This window comes from Ceraceosorus guamensis (genome assembly GCF_003144195.1).
Source record: "Ceraceosorus guamensis strain MCA 4658 unplaced genomic scaffold IE81scaffold_43, whole genome shotgun sequence".
Classification (NCBI taxonomy): domain Eukaryota; kingdom Fungi; phylum Basidiomycota; class Exobasidiomycetes; order Ceraceosorales; family Ceraceosoraceae; genus Ceraceosorus; species Ceraceosorus guamensis.
Window position 1 is genome coordinate 85261 of NW_020290038.1, and position 13317 is coordinate 98577.

The 13317-nt window shown below is 56.2% G+C and overlaps 6 protein-coding genes across 6 annotated transcripts; 4 read left to right on the forward strand and 2 right to left on the reverse strand.

Moving 5' to 3' along the window:
* The first annotated feature begins 572 nt into the window (after positions 1–572).
* IE81DRAFT_175873 (hypothetical protein) lies at positions 573–1736 on the forward strand. The gene has a single exon (XM_025510668.1). The coding sequence runs from the start codon at positions 770–772 to the stop codon at positions 1535–1537; it is 768 nt and encodes a 255-aa protein (XP_025368571.1). The 5' UTR covers positions 573–769; the 3' UTR covers positions 1538–1736.
* Positions 1649–2091, forward strand: IE81DRAFT_291861 (hypothetical protein; the record flags this gene model as incomplete). Its single annotated transcript, XM_025511923.1, has 3 exons — positions 1649–1719; positions 1790–1861; positions 1947–2091. The coding sequence occupies 3 exons, from the start codon at positions 1649–1651 to the stop codon at positions 2089–2091; spliced, it is 288 nt and encodes a 95-aa protein (XP_025368572.1).
* A 244-nt stretch (positions 2092–2335) lies between these two features.
* Positions 2336–4046, reverse strand: IE81DRAFT_348350 (hypothetical protein; the record flags this gene model as incomplete). The annotated part of the gene is made up of 4 exons (XM_025516246.1): positions 2336–2615; positions 2688–3232; positions 3301–3863; positions 3926–4046. 4 exons carry the CDS (start codon positions 4044–4046, stop codon positions 2336–2338), a joined length of 1509 nt encoding a protein of 502 aa, XP_025368573.1.
* Positions 4047–4846: 800 nt separating this feature from the next.
* IE81DRAFT_367477 (terpenoid synthase) lies at positions 4847–7475 on the forward strand. Its single transcript, XM_025517085.1, has 3 exons — positions 4847–6635; positions 6728–6910; positions 7004–7475. The coding sequence occupies exons 1-3, from the start codon at positions 5145–5147 to the stop codon at positions 7163–7165; spliced, it is 1836 nt and encodes a 611-aa protein (XP_025368574.1). The 5' UTR covers positions 4847–5144; the 3' UTR covers positions 7166–7475.
* An 871-nt stretch (positions 7476–8346) lies between these two features.
* On the forward strand, positions 8347–10284 carry IE81DRAFT_324555 (sterol-binding-like protein). Its single transcript, XM_025514265.1, has 5 exons — positions 8347–9101; positions 9266–9286; positions 9414–9457; positions 9626–9701; positions 9841–10284. The coding sequence occupies exons 1-5, from the start codon at positions 8826–8828 to the stop codon at positions 9982–9984; spliced, it is 561 nt and encodes a 186-aa protein (XP_025368575.1). The 5' UTR covers positions 8347–8825; the 3' UTR covers positions 9985–10284.
* Positions 9724–11840, reverse strand: IE81DRAFT_175969 (hypothetical protein). The gene is made up of 4 exons (XM_025510669.1): positions 11739–11840; positions 11157–11651; positions 10458–11048; positions 9724–10367 (listed from the first exon to the last, which is right to left on the reverse strand). The coding sequence occupies exons 1-4, from the start codon at positions 11786–11788 to the stop codon at positions 10118–10120; spliced, it is 1386 nt and encodes a 461-aa protein (XP_025368576.1). The 5' UTR covers positions 11789–11840; the 3' UTR covers positions 9724–10117.
* Between the last annotated feature and the right edge of the window lie 1477 nt (positions 11841–13317).

The window sequence follows — 13317 nt, forward strand, 5'->3', positions numbered from 1 at the left end:
TGCACAGAATTGTGCTCACATCAAGTCGTGCATCTCTCTCCGCCTCACCCGCTGCACCACCACGCGTCACTGTACCGGCCGGATTGTGCAATCACAGTCTGATGTGTAATAATGCGACTTGCGAGACGCGCAGCGAGTCATTGGAAGATGAGCTCGGCGCAGGTGCGGTGTGAGGTCGCACGGCTTGGCACTCGAGTCTCTCTGACCGCTCCAGCACAGCAGTCGGTACGAAGCGATGATGAGCTGTGCCAGCAATACAGGACTTTTGGCCGTCGCGGCACTCTTTCAGAAGAGTAACGCTCCGTGCTGAAAAGGATCCGGATCGATCTTCACAACGTATCGAAAGCCACGTAGCCACACATGTACCGGCGTGCAATCTCGCAGCACCTGTCCCTTGATACCATCTTAGACTGCAGTCACTTTGATCGATGCTTGCTGCCCACTCGATGTCCAACGCATCGGAACAAGTGTATTTCTGCACGAAAGAGAGGCCGTAACATGATGCAAAAAGGGGCTCTTCAGCGTCACGATGCAGACCTTCTGGTACGAATGGATGCTACATTATCCTGCTTCTCATGTCGTCGCAGGTAGGGACGCGTCCATCTGATCCATCACTCATTGATGGCGTGCCTTGCCACAAGCCGTGGTCGCCGAACGCCGATGTTTTCTACCATCCTGGTGCCCCTCAAGGTATAGGATCCTGAACGCACGCGCTCTGCTGACGAGCCACGACCAGGCTCCACTAGCGCCACCCTTTCAAGCGCCAGACATGAGCATCGATCGCATCTCGAGGACACTACTTAGGCCAGTACTGTACATATTCCCGAACGAATGGGTGCAGCAGGCAGGCAGGCAGGCAGGCAGGCAGCCAGGCAGGCAGGCAGCTAGCAGCAAAGCAGCAACGACGCCATCATATATTGTCGCGAACCCTGAGCATCGATCAGGAACGCGCATGTGCTGGCGGCGCATGCTCATCGCGCCGCATTGGGCGCTTATTTTTATTGGGCGGGTGGTCGATCTTTGCAACCAACACCGCAACATGCATGCATATATGCGGCTCATACTCGTGACTTTTCGGCTTCTTTTTGCTTTCGCCGGGCCGACGACGCGTTCGGCGACGCGCTTCTCACAAGTCACGTGTCTTTCGTCCCCTGCATTTCGCACAAGCTCGACACGTGATCGAGGAATGGAGATCTCGCTATTCTTGTTTCCATGTATAGGTGCCGGGTCAACATGTCGCCATGAAGGATCAGCTCGTTCGCTGCCAAGGAAGACGCGCAGCACTCGATCTCAAAAGGCCACCGCGATCAGATCGACCAGCCAGCCCTCTCCACGCCTCAAAACTTCTGACCGTAACAGAAGCTCGATCGTGAGCGTACTTGGCACTATTCTAGAAAGTTGCGCCAAGCTCTCCTTTTCGTCCACTTTCCTTGAAGGAAGTGCAAGCTCACAGCCCACCGGAAGCGCTTGCAAACATGCCGCCTGTCGCACAGGTCCAGGGAGTGCCACAACAGCAATCTGTCACGCAGAAGCGTGAGTTGGGCTCGCAAGCAACCTCACGTCCCAGCGATGCGCAAGCCGAGTGCGCATGCTGAAGGGAGAGAGAAAAACTTTTCCCCCACGTGTTCACGCTCCACTCGCAGTGATGATGGGTGCCATGATGGGAACGGGAGTAGGATTGTGTATTGGTTTCATTGGTGGAGCTTTTCAGATTCTGCGGTGAGCCGAGCAGGACGCAAATCGGACCGCCTTGGGCTCTGCTGAATTCATGTGCTGGCTACCTTTCAAGTGCTGGACCAGGCCCAAGGGGAACCTTGGCGACGCTGGGGCAGTTCATGGGCACGAGTGCGGCCACGTTTGGGTGAGCAGCGCAGACATCTCCTACCCGGCGCTGGTAGACCTCGATCCGCTCGGATGCTGACGCTTCATCGTCATTCATCTCCAAGCTTCTTCATGTCCATTGGAACAGTGATCAGAACAGAGGAAATGACCGGACTTGATGAAGCGAGGTGTCGCATGCTCACAGCTCGCAATGGAGTCATCATCACGCCCTCCTCGAGGCAAAGAAACATTAATGCCAGAGAAGAGTGAGGCAGGGACATAAACGGGAGAACGAGGGCAGGCATCATCTTGCGAATTCGCCAGACATTGTGCCCGCATCACGTCCGCAGCACGGCGCTGCTTGACTGTATTGTACTTCACACCGGGAGAATCTCACAGAACTCGATTGGGTGCCTGGAGCGGGTCTTGGCTAGGCTGCTCGCATCGCCTCAAGAACGCATGGCGAGAAGATGATGTTTATTACCGGTGCTTGGAGCAAGCGCACGCAGCAAGCTTACAGGCGTGAAAGAGCGAGCTTCGCGGCGCGCACTACAGTAGGAAGCACGACTTTCCTACTAGCGTGGGGGTCTTGCCGCCTAACAATGGCTCGCAGGTCTCCTCTTCGTCCGGCGTCGTCCAGACCCAGGGTGTGTTCTCTGCCTCCATCTGGAAGCGGAGCACCTTTCCATTTCCTCAGATCCAGCTCGCTCGAGCTCTCCAGCTCCCTGATGAGGGTCAGCCAGAAGCTGTCGGTCTGAGCTGCGGTGAGCCTGCGTGAGGCAAACGCGACCACGCTAAGAATCGGGTGGAAAGGTTAATGCTGCGCGTCTTTTCTCAAGCCAGGCTACACAGATCGCTCCACTCACGCTTCTCTGCGATGTTTGACATCACCATCTCTGTTGGCCTCGCGAAAGCTTGTGCCAATGACAACCCCATCGAGTTGCCGCTCGTTTCTCCACGCATCAAGAGCATCCCACCACTTGTTCCATGCAGTTGTCCTGACGGCCTCACTGGCGGACTCTTCATTGACCCTGCCGATCCATCTAGACAGACCGATGGGCACGCTCGAGAAACCAAATCTCAGCGCCGCAGCGTTCGCGAACGCTCCCTCGGAGACCAAGGATTCCTTGTAGTCTCTCCGCAAGAGATCTCTGTCGGACAAGTGGTCCACTGCACCTTTGCTTGCCACCAACAGACTCCAGTACTCCTTGGTACTGTTGCTCTTGGCTTGGGCACTGGGGACAGGCAATTGGTCGTGGGACAGCGCCTGAACCTCTGCAGGCACATTGGATTTCGCTACCGAGAGTAGTTGCGTCTGCCTTGACTGGTCTGCGAAGGATGAGACCGGAAGCAGCGTCTTCATGGCCTCTTCGTCCACTTGGGACGCCTTGCCCTCCGGAGCAGGACGCACCTGCGAATGGATGGCTGTCAGCCGTGGCTCGCGGTGCCCTTGCGCCACAAGGATCTCGCGCTACCCACATTGTCCGTGTCAATGATGACGGCGCTTAAAAGCAAGTCTGCTACCTCTCGAGGGACCTCGCCAGCGCTTAGATGATCATGAAAGAGACCAGCGACGATGCTCGCGCAGCTGCCTGTCGGCACGTTGACGCCGGGAGCGCCAGGGCCCTGCAGTATCCTCAGCTTGGCGTCGGCATGCGCTCCTTCGTCTACATGGTGATCTACCACTGCTACCACATCTCTGTCTGCTTCCGATCCAGTGCTAGATCTCCATTCCGCTCCGAGCGCCGCATGATCCACCAAACCGATGTGCACACGATTGCTGGGACCAAATACACTAGAAGAATGGTCCAGAGACCTTCCTGCAGCGTCTTTCAAGTCGGTGACGTGCAGCGGTGAGGTACTTTGAAGACCGGCAACGAGAAGTGCAATCTTATTCTCCGGTCTCAAAACCAAGTCTTCCGGTGCAGTCTGCACCAGAGGCGCAATATTGAGTGATGCTGGCAGTCCTAGCCGAGACCTGACTTCCGGGAATTGGGTGAGGAGGTACGAGAGACCGATCGCGGATGCGGCGGAGTCGAGATCTGCACTGACAAAACTTTGGGCGTCAGGCGCCGCCGCAGGTGTACACCTGACTTTCACTCACCGCCGGCGCTGTTGCCCATGACGAGAAGAAGGTGCCCATCTGCTTGGCCCTTGCCCGCAAGATGCGTCAGAGCGTCCGCTTTAGCCTTGGCCAGGTAGTCTGCCAAAGATTGGGTCGCCATGCTCGGAACGGCTTCAGTGGTACTGTTTACGAAAGAAGATGCTTCAAGCTCCGTAGCTGCGTTTCGATCAGAGTCGGGGAATGCCAAGGAGTAGAGCGCGGCGAGGAGCAAGATGACAGCGACGATCAAGAGTCGATAGCGAAGGGAAGGGCCCTTGAAGATGGGTGAGACCAGTCCCAGCAGTCGAGAGCACCGGATTGAGCGAGCTGTCGATCTCCCGTGCTGGTGCTGATCGAAGGAGGCTGGTAGATGAGATGAAGGCGGATAGACGTGCGCGTATCCTTCACCGTGCTCCAATCGAGCTGCGTCTTCCTCTTCCTCTTCCTCTTCTTCCTGCTGTCTGGTCAAGTGGTACTGCCCGCGAGACAGGTTCATGCAGCTTGGGCTACTTCTCTGCTATCGCAGCGTGAAATGCTGTGTCTAAATCGAGTCACGGGAAAGAGTCGTAGGATCGTCGAGGACGCTTGACGCTACCGAGCTATGCGTGTAGGGTTCCGCGACTTCGTGAGCCTCACCGTGAATCATGCATGAATCACGAATCGTGAGGGTGAGTCTGATGGGTGTGTCCTTCCCTCTCCCTCTCACCGCGGTCGTTCTTGGCCCGTGCAGAATTCAAATGTTGTTTACGATTTCTCGTTGACCCGTGTGCTGCTTTTTTGTGATTACCGGTACTCACCGGGCGGAAATGTCGAGCCGCGAGCGTAAGCGCTTGACATCTCACGTGACCAACATATGCAAGCTGATAAACATACGTGCGGATCTTCTCAAGACGTTTTGCGAGGCGTCAAGTCAGAGAAGACCCTGTGCATTCGTCATTCAGGGCAGACTTATTCTCACTCATCATCCTCCCTCGCTTCCTCTCGCTCAGCGGCAAGACGGACGCAAGCAGCACAGCAACTGCTGAACTACAAGAACGAGACGCTCTACTTGTGCTTGGCTTCCGAGAGCCAACGACTACCAGCAAGAGGTTGTTGCGCATCCCTCACAGAAGCCAGCAGAGTTTCCTTCTTCTTCGGTAGCTGGCGCCGTTCTCCATCCTCTGCGGTTCGGCACAACGCGTATCTGCCTCTACTCGCGCTTTGCTGCGCACACTCTGGCATGTCTGTGCCTAGCAGGCTAGCTAACTCGGCGGCGCACGCCACGAGCGCTGTTCGTCATGGCCAGTTGAATGTTTGCAAGGGCGGCAGCGCGCCATCTACCAGCAGAGCGATGCTGACGACCGCTGCAGGAGATCGCATGTCGATTAGGAGCCGCTGTGGCTCTTGGGGCACCTGTCGCGATCGGGCCAGGCCTCTTCTCGTATCAGCCCGGCGAAGGGATCAAAGCGGATGGGCATCGGTCGTGGACACGGCTAAGAATCTCGTCTCCAGCAGTCCTTCACCCACTTCTCCCTCCCAATCACCGCAGACACACGCAACAGGCTCCACCGCCTTTTCTCCTCCGCCGACGAAGACCTCAACGCATGCTCCATCCCAGGGCAGTACCTCATCGAGCAGCGGCGGACCGCGACCGACATTCCAGGATCCTTTGGATCTCGTCAGGCGAGAGCTTTCCTCACTGAGAGCGAACGTTTCCACACTGCTCGGCTCAGGCCATCCAGCGCTCGATACGATAGCAAAGTACTACTTTCAAGCAGAGGGAAAGCACATTCGTCCACTCATCGTGCTTCTCATGGCGAGAGCAACGAATGGATTGAGTCCGAAGTGGGGAGAGTTGGTCCTCAAAGCGTACAGCGAACGGAGTAGCTCGCGGTCGCTATCGGCTGGAGGTGAGGGCGTGGAGATCGAGCACAGCATGGGTATCGATGAGCCTCTTAGTCCGAGAGAAGTGCTCAACGATTTCAATCCGCACATGGAAAGCGTGGAAGGCGGAGGTGAGGACTGCAGTGCCGCGACAGCCGCACAATCGCATCCAGCTCCCTCTTTCGATGCTCCTCAAGCTCCAGACTCCAAATCTGAGCTGCACCGGTTGGCAGTCGAGAGCAACACGTCGATCTTGCCCACCCAGAGGAGGCTAGCAGAGATCACAGAAATGATCCACGTCGCTTCTCTTCTCCACGACGACGTGATCGATGCTTCTTCATTGCGAAGAGGGGAGCCTTCGGCACCGGCGGCGTTTGGCAACAAACTGAGCATTCTCGGCGGCGACTTTCTGCTCGGTAGGGCATCAGTAGCCCTAGCTCGGTTGAGGGACAACGAGGTGGTGGAGCTTCTGGCTACCGTCATCGCGAATCTGGTGGAAGGTGAGGTCATGCAGCTGCGAGCACAAGCGCTGGACGACCACGCCAATGGCGCAGCTCGTCCGTCAAAGAGCGTTTTCAGCACATTTTGGGAAGGCAAAGCGTCGAGTCAGCCTGCTGCTGCTTCAGCCTCGCATGGTGGTCCAGGCCCTCAGGTGTTCGAGCACTACTTGCAAAAGACGTATCTGAAGACCGCCGCGCTCATCGGCAAGTCGGCTAGAGCCGCCACTATCCTGGGAGGCTCTGGAGCGGATGCCGTGAGAGGGTTGGGAGAAGAGGCCGAGAGTAGCGCCAGAGCGGTCAGGGATGCTGCCTACACCTATGGAAGGAACGTCGGCATTGCGTTTCAGGTGAGTGCGCAGTAGAGCACGTACACAGAGATGCCACTGCTTCCGCCTTCTGCGCAATCTGACAATGTTGCGCTCCGCACTTGCCCCGTCAGCTCGTCGACGATCTGCTAGACTTCAAATCCACTTCGTCCGCTTTCGGCAAACCCTCTGGTGGTGCAGATCTACGACTTGGTCTGGCGACGGCACCGGTTCTGTATGCGTGGGAAGAGATGCCCAACGAGGGGATGGGAGAGATGGTCAGAAGGAAGTTTGAGGGAGAAGGTGATGTCGAACGTGTGAGTACTGTTGCGGCTTCTTCGCGGGGAATGTGGAGATGGACCACTACTTGCTCTGGAGCTCAGCGCATGATCTATTTATCCGCCTCTTAGGCACTGGCCATTGTGAATCGCTCGTCAGGTCTGGAACGAACTGCGGAGCTAGCTCGTCATCATTGCGCGTTGGCTTCGCAAGCTCTATCCATCTTTCCGCCCAGCGAGGCCAGAGATGCGCTCGAATCGCTAAATCAGAGCGTGCTCACAAGGGTGAAGTAGAAGCTGGATAGATCAATCATTTCAGCGCGATGCCGCAGCTGTTAAACATCTATAGAAAGCTGCGAATGTCACCCAATGCGTCGGAACGGAATTTTCCACCACAATGCGCATGATTTACTGCCACTTGCAGGAGCGGCTTCGGACGAGTGCGCACGACTCGCAACATCTCTCGACCCTAGATCGCTACAGATGGCGGGCGGGGCTGATGAGCCTCTTCGCTTGCTTGACTGTTCGTGGCCCGGCGGCGACATGCGCTGCCGAGCAAGACAGACCTTGTGGGCCCTCGAGATGTTGGAGAAACGTGAGCGGGAAAGGGGGAGGGGGAGGGGTGTTTGGAGCAATTGAATTGCGATTTTGGGGCGGGGGGGGGGGTGGGAGGGACGTTTGGTTTGGGTCCGAGTCGAGTGAAGCTTTTAGATCAATCAAGCGTCGCGCAACAGGTGGCGGGTTCGCGCAATGCAAATGCAAATGGACAATCAGGCAGGGCTGTGGTCATCATCCATTTGATGATGTAGCGTGTCGAGTGGAAGCACAGGCAGGCAGGCAGGCAGGCAGGCATGCGGCGAGCGGGCGAGCAAGCGCACTTTCACGCGCGCGTCGCGCCTTTTGGATCGACGGACCCCTCGCGAGGAGGTTTGAGCGGTGGGGCTGGTGCAGGGGCGCTGGGCAGCTATACAGCAGCTTCGCTTGCTGAATGCAGAGCGCGAGTTCTGCCATCCATATTCGCACCTATTAGAATCCCTACCGATAACGAGCGCAGCAAATCCCCCAGATTCAATTGGGGCAATCGTGAATAGCAGCAGGATGAGAATAGAGTCGCGCGGCGAGGGTGTGCTTGCGTGATCGAGAAACACGTGCGTGCGTGCAAGTGTGCAAGCGAGGTTTGCGAGCCCCTTGATTGCCGCGCTGCCGCTGCTGCTGCTGCTCATGCTCAAGCATAGCACAGCTCAAGCGCGTCCCACCACCATCAGACGAGACGCACTTTTGAAGGGCTTACCCCACATTCAATCATCATGCAGCAGAGCCAAGTCGACTGGGCAATTACCCGCGGCGCGCTTAATTGCCGTTGCCGTTGCCGTTGCAGTTGCGGCGCTGCTTTCCTTAGGCTGCCTGCATGCATGGATGGCCCATGCGAGCGGCATAGAGGCTGCTGCTTTGCTTTCACTTCTTTACTCGGACTACCGGGTGTGGAATTGCAGCTCAGCAGAGCATCTCAATAACTTGCTTGATTGTATGCGTGCAGAGTGCAGCTCAGCAGCTTGATGTAGATGAGGAGAAGCAGGTGAACCATTTGAAGCGTGAATGCTGCGAATGATGCATGAGCGGCGATCAGCTTCATCAGGATCTCCCTCCGCCTTCCCCGCGGTAGCATCCGACCTTCGAAGGCCCTTCCCTCTCACAACACCATCCTTTGACGCGCCAAATTACTCGTTGGAGAGATTGTTCGCACCGCCCCTGCTGCGCTTGACTCAAGTATACGCAAAACGATCATCCTGACTCGCAGCTTCCTCGTGACGTGGAAAAGTTGGCCTGATCGCCGAAATACGACGCACCACAGCTCTACCTGCACCTGCACTCGTGACTGCCACACGCGTACAACACGACACACAGAAACAGCGCCATCGAGGGGAACAAAATCGCAATTGCAATCGCACTCGCCATGGCTCCCTCCAACCAGCAAGAAGAAGAAGCGTCGAGCGGCAATCTGCTCACCATGTTGCTCTCCCAAGCAGCCGAAATCGACTTTAGCGATCCCAATGCCGAGGGAAGTAGCAGCAGCGACAAATCCAACGACCCTACCCGACTGCTGGTGGAAGGTTGGGAGATCAGCAAACTGTTTGCCATCATCGAATTCGCCTTTTTGCATGCGCAGGACGAGGAGGGCATCATGGCCGGGCTGGACATGATGAGTAGAAAGGAGGCCATCAAATCCATCGTGAGTCACGAGTCTCCTTTTCAGACGTTCGCAGGTGCTGCATGGGGCGCCCGCCATGCAGCTGTACGGTACAGAGGTCACTGCGCGCATACGTTGTCGACGATCGAGGCTCACACTGCATGCATGCGGACACCTCATCACTCGGTCTTCCATTGGTCTTGTAGAATGGCGTATTCCTGTTTGTGGTGAGTCGAGACCGTCCCAGTCAGGCGGCCTTGCAGATATCATATGGCGCTTGCAATTCGTGTGCACAGCGCCAACGGCTATAGGTGCTCATGCTCACGGGCACGTCGACACTTTTTGTCTTGACAGGTCAAGAATGCAAATGGCAAAGAGCAAGAGTTTTTCGTGGACATGTGAGTGGGAAGCGCAGAGCTGCTTATTGGCTTCAATTGCTGTTGCATGGGGCCCAGCGCTTCGGCATCGTGCAGGCACGCAGGCACGCAGGTACCGCCGAGTCTGACAAGAACGCTCGCATCGAATCTTTGCACAATCTGATCGCTTGATGATCGATTGGAAATCAGGAGAAAGACGGGAACTTTCAATCTCGAGGTGCCAAAGAAGCCAAAGCCGGACGTGACCATTCGAGTTGGAGACAAGGTAAGTCGTAGCAGGGCAGATCGTAAAAGGACGGCAACGCCTGGGCACGTACGGGCGTCTTGTTGCAAGTCGGGATATTGCCATCCGGCCTCGAGACTGACCTTACCCTTGGCTCTCTTGCATCTGCGCCCTTCGTCAGGATATGGTGCGTCTCGCCACAGGTCAAATGAATCCTCAAGCTGCGTTCCTCAAGGGCAAATTGAAGGTCAAGGGAAACGTCATGCTAGGTCTCAGGTGCCAGAACCTCTTGATGAAAGAAGTCGGCAAGATGAGCAGGCTGTAAAGCAGCAAAGGTTCAAAGCCGGCATGAACATTTCTTGCGCCTCTTGCGAAAAGATTCAACAAAGCCTATCGCCAGCCTAATCTTTCCTCGCCCGGCTCGAGGAAGAGATGTGCAATGGTAGGCGATACACTTTCTACTTGCCACCTTTGTCAGCGGTAGCAACGGGAGTGAGCGTGATTGGGATCTCAATGTTTTGCGGGCTGGTAGGACCGGTTGGGAATACATAGGCTTGAGGGTCTTCCGTTATCTTTTGATCGCCCCATTTGTATGCCTGAGGCTTAGTGATGAAATCCATCTTTGCATCGTTCTTGGCCACATGATGGGTCAGCCCATGAGCCAGCATGTAGCTTCCTCCAATCGCTCCACCAGCGATCAGGCCGGTCCTGCGATCCGAACGTCCCAGAGGGCCAATCGTCAGTCAAGCGGCATGAGCCAGTCGGCTATCTAATGATGTTGCAAGTGGTTGCACTCACGCGAGGAATTTGGTCGCAGGTCCCGCCTTCTTCTTGGTGAAGATCTTTCCCAGCGCCTTCAGCGGACCAGCACCAGCTCTACGCTCGAGCTCAGCTGACGATGCCGATCGCTCGTGTATGTAGGAGCCATGCTCACTCTCAAAATCTCGCGCCAAGAGGCTGGCAAATGCTTCGTCTCGAGGCAGACTGCGTCGATGATGTTTGGGGTCGTTGTTCGGGGCCGGAGAGGGAGCAGGAGTAGGAGCAGGCGCGTCTGGGACGTAAACCTCTGGTCCGATACCCATGATTGGTGGAAACTTCCCAACGGGAGCTTTGGCATCTTTGGGCGCGGGAGCTGGCCCACTCGGGGCGTACACCTGCGGCCCAATACCCATAGGATTCTTGTAGGCTTCTAATGGAGCCGTGGAACCATCGGCATACGTGATCGTTCCTGGCGTTCCAGGCTTGACACCTCCTCCCACACCGTGATTTGCCCATGAGCCGTCATCGGCCCGTCCGTTAGACTGAGCCTTGTGACCATCGTGATGGTTCGCCAGCTTCACTGCGCCGTAAACGCCGGCGCCCGTGATGCCTAGACCGGTAACGGCGCCGCTGACAATGTTCAACAAGAAGGTGTCAGTGTCATCTCCCGACCGACCGAAATGATTATGCCTATCATTCCTGGCGCCAGAGGACCGGGTTGTCGAAAGCTGCACTCACACTGAAGTAGTGACCGGATGTTTGCGAACGTACGTCTTTGTGAAGCTGCGAACCCTCCTTACTTTGGTAGGCTTGACCCCGCCTGGGCTTCCAAGATGGATGACTTTCTCCGCCTTCTTCCCTATCGAGGTAAGTTCAACCTGGCGAGGTAGGAGATCTTCGGCCTTTCTGCGCTCAAAAGGCGCCTCCGGCGGGAAGGAGAGGCGACCCGCTGTTTTTACACCGTAGCGGCGAAAGACGCTGTGCACGCCATCGGTGAAAGCAGTGGAGGCAGGCTGAGGCAGACCTCGAGCGGCTATCTTGACCGCCTGCGACTCGGACGAACCAATGTCTTCGATTGACCTTCGCACTGGATTTTGGGCGACTTCCTTCATGTACGCATCAATCTCATCCTGATATGGGCGCTTGAGCTTCTTGAGCTCTTGGTCGTGCATGTGCTGATATTGCGCAACGCCGGCAATCGTGGCGCCGCCTGTACCCAGTCCAGTGAGACCGCTGTGATTGGATGGGGAATGGCAACATAGGAAGAAGAAAGCGTTTGAGCGCCTGCTCGGCGCGATGCACACTGCGTGCCTGACTCACGCTGCTGTTCTATAAGGGTGCTTGCGCATGGATCCCCACGTCTTCTTCATGAGGCCTGGCTTTTTGGCCTAGAACGCGGAAGAGGAGGGGTTAACATATGAAACACCAAGCTGCATTCGATGACCACTCACTGTATTTGCAGCAATGTCTGGCAGTGCTTTGTGTTCAGCAATGCTTGATAGAGCTTTCCCCTCGAGCGGAACAGCTAGACGAGCATTCAGAATGGCCCCCTGGGCCGCCTCCGACGTGATGGAAGCTGGCAGTGCGCTAGACTGAGAGGCTACAGCAGCCAGTACGAAGGCAAGAAGCATGACGAAGTTCGATCTTTTCATGTTTGAAAGAAGAGGAAAAAAAAGTCTCGTGATCGCCTTGATTGGATTGTATGCCAAACGATCGCTGACGTAGAACGATGATAAAGGTCAACCGCGTGTGAAAAATGTGGTAAGATGACGACCAGCGTTCAGTGTTGATTGCAGTGAAAAGTTTGTGTCGAGACTCAGTCTCTTGAGTTGTTATAAGGCGGGTTGAAAGTGTGGGTGACGATGGGCGGCTCCACGAGGGGCTGGTCACCCCTTTATAGCGCAAGACAAGCGTGCGCGATAGCTCCCAAACGAGGGCTTTCCTTGGGCTGCAAAGGACTTCGTGGTCACCCTAAAGCTACGGTAGCGCCCAGCGTTCGACGTGCCTGACCTGTCTCGCGATTTGTTGCTCGACCACAAACGACGACGAGTCTCTATACCTGCTGCGTTCACGTAGACTATCAGACCATTGGCGTCTCGAGTGCGCCGTAGGCGCAGCGCCGCCACTAAGTGGCTGTCACGTCTTCCACTTGGTCGCTTTGGAAGGAGAGTCTCTTGCCCATTGACTGCTCTCGGAGCATCTTGGCTGCAAGGCAACAAGATGAAGGAAGGGCAGACACTTAGCTTGCGGAGCGCAGACGATCGCGAGCTTGGGGTCGATCTGCTTCGATGCGCCCGGCAGCCAGCAGCACCATGTTCGACCCTTTTAAGGCATCGATCGACACCTTATTTCGTGGCCAGAACTATTTACTGCGAGCGCTTTTGCCATTGTACCGGCCACGCAATTGCATAGCTGGAGACTATAGGCAGCACGAAAGGCGGCATCGGAGCTGATTGCGTCTGCTCTTTTCGCCCACTGTTGCCTGCTTTCACGTCTCACGGCGAGGTATGCAGCGAGTTGGCAACCCCAGCTCATCCGGCGGGCGCAAAAGCAGGTTCAAGCTACCCTAGGACAGAGGCGAGATTGCGAAATGTCAACATCGTGCACGTCTTTTCCTTGACACGGCGTTCAATCCAATCAGGGCAAACGGAGTTCGCCGGACTCTTGCCACCTTGAGTATCGCGTGGACTCTGGCAGCGCCGTCGGGAGCGGAATTCGACTCAAAGACGACATTTGATCTGAATTTGCGGGCGGCAATGAAGGACATTCGAGGACGTCGATGTTGTTGCCTCTTGAATCAGAGAATGAGCCCGCGAAGTGGCAAGCTTTCTGATGCTTGCGGAGTGGCGAGGCCAGACCGTTACGCTTGCGAAGCGAGCGGAAAAGGTAGGTGGGTGGC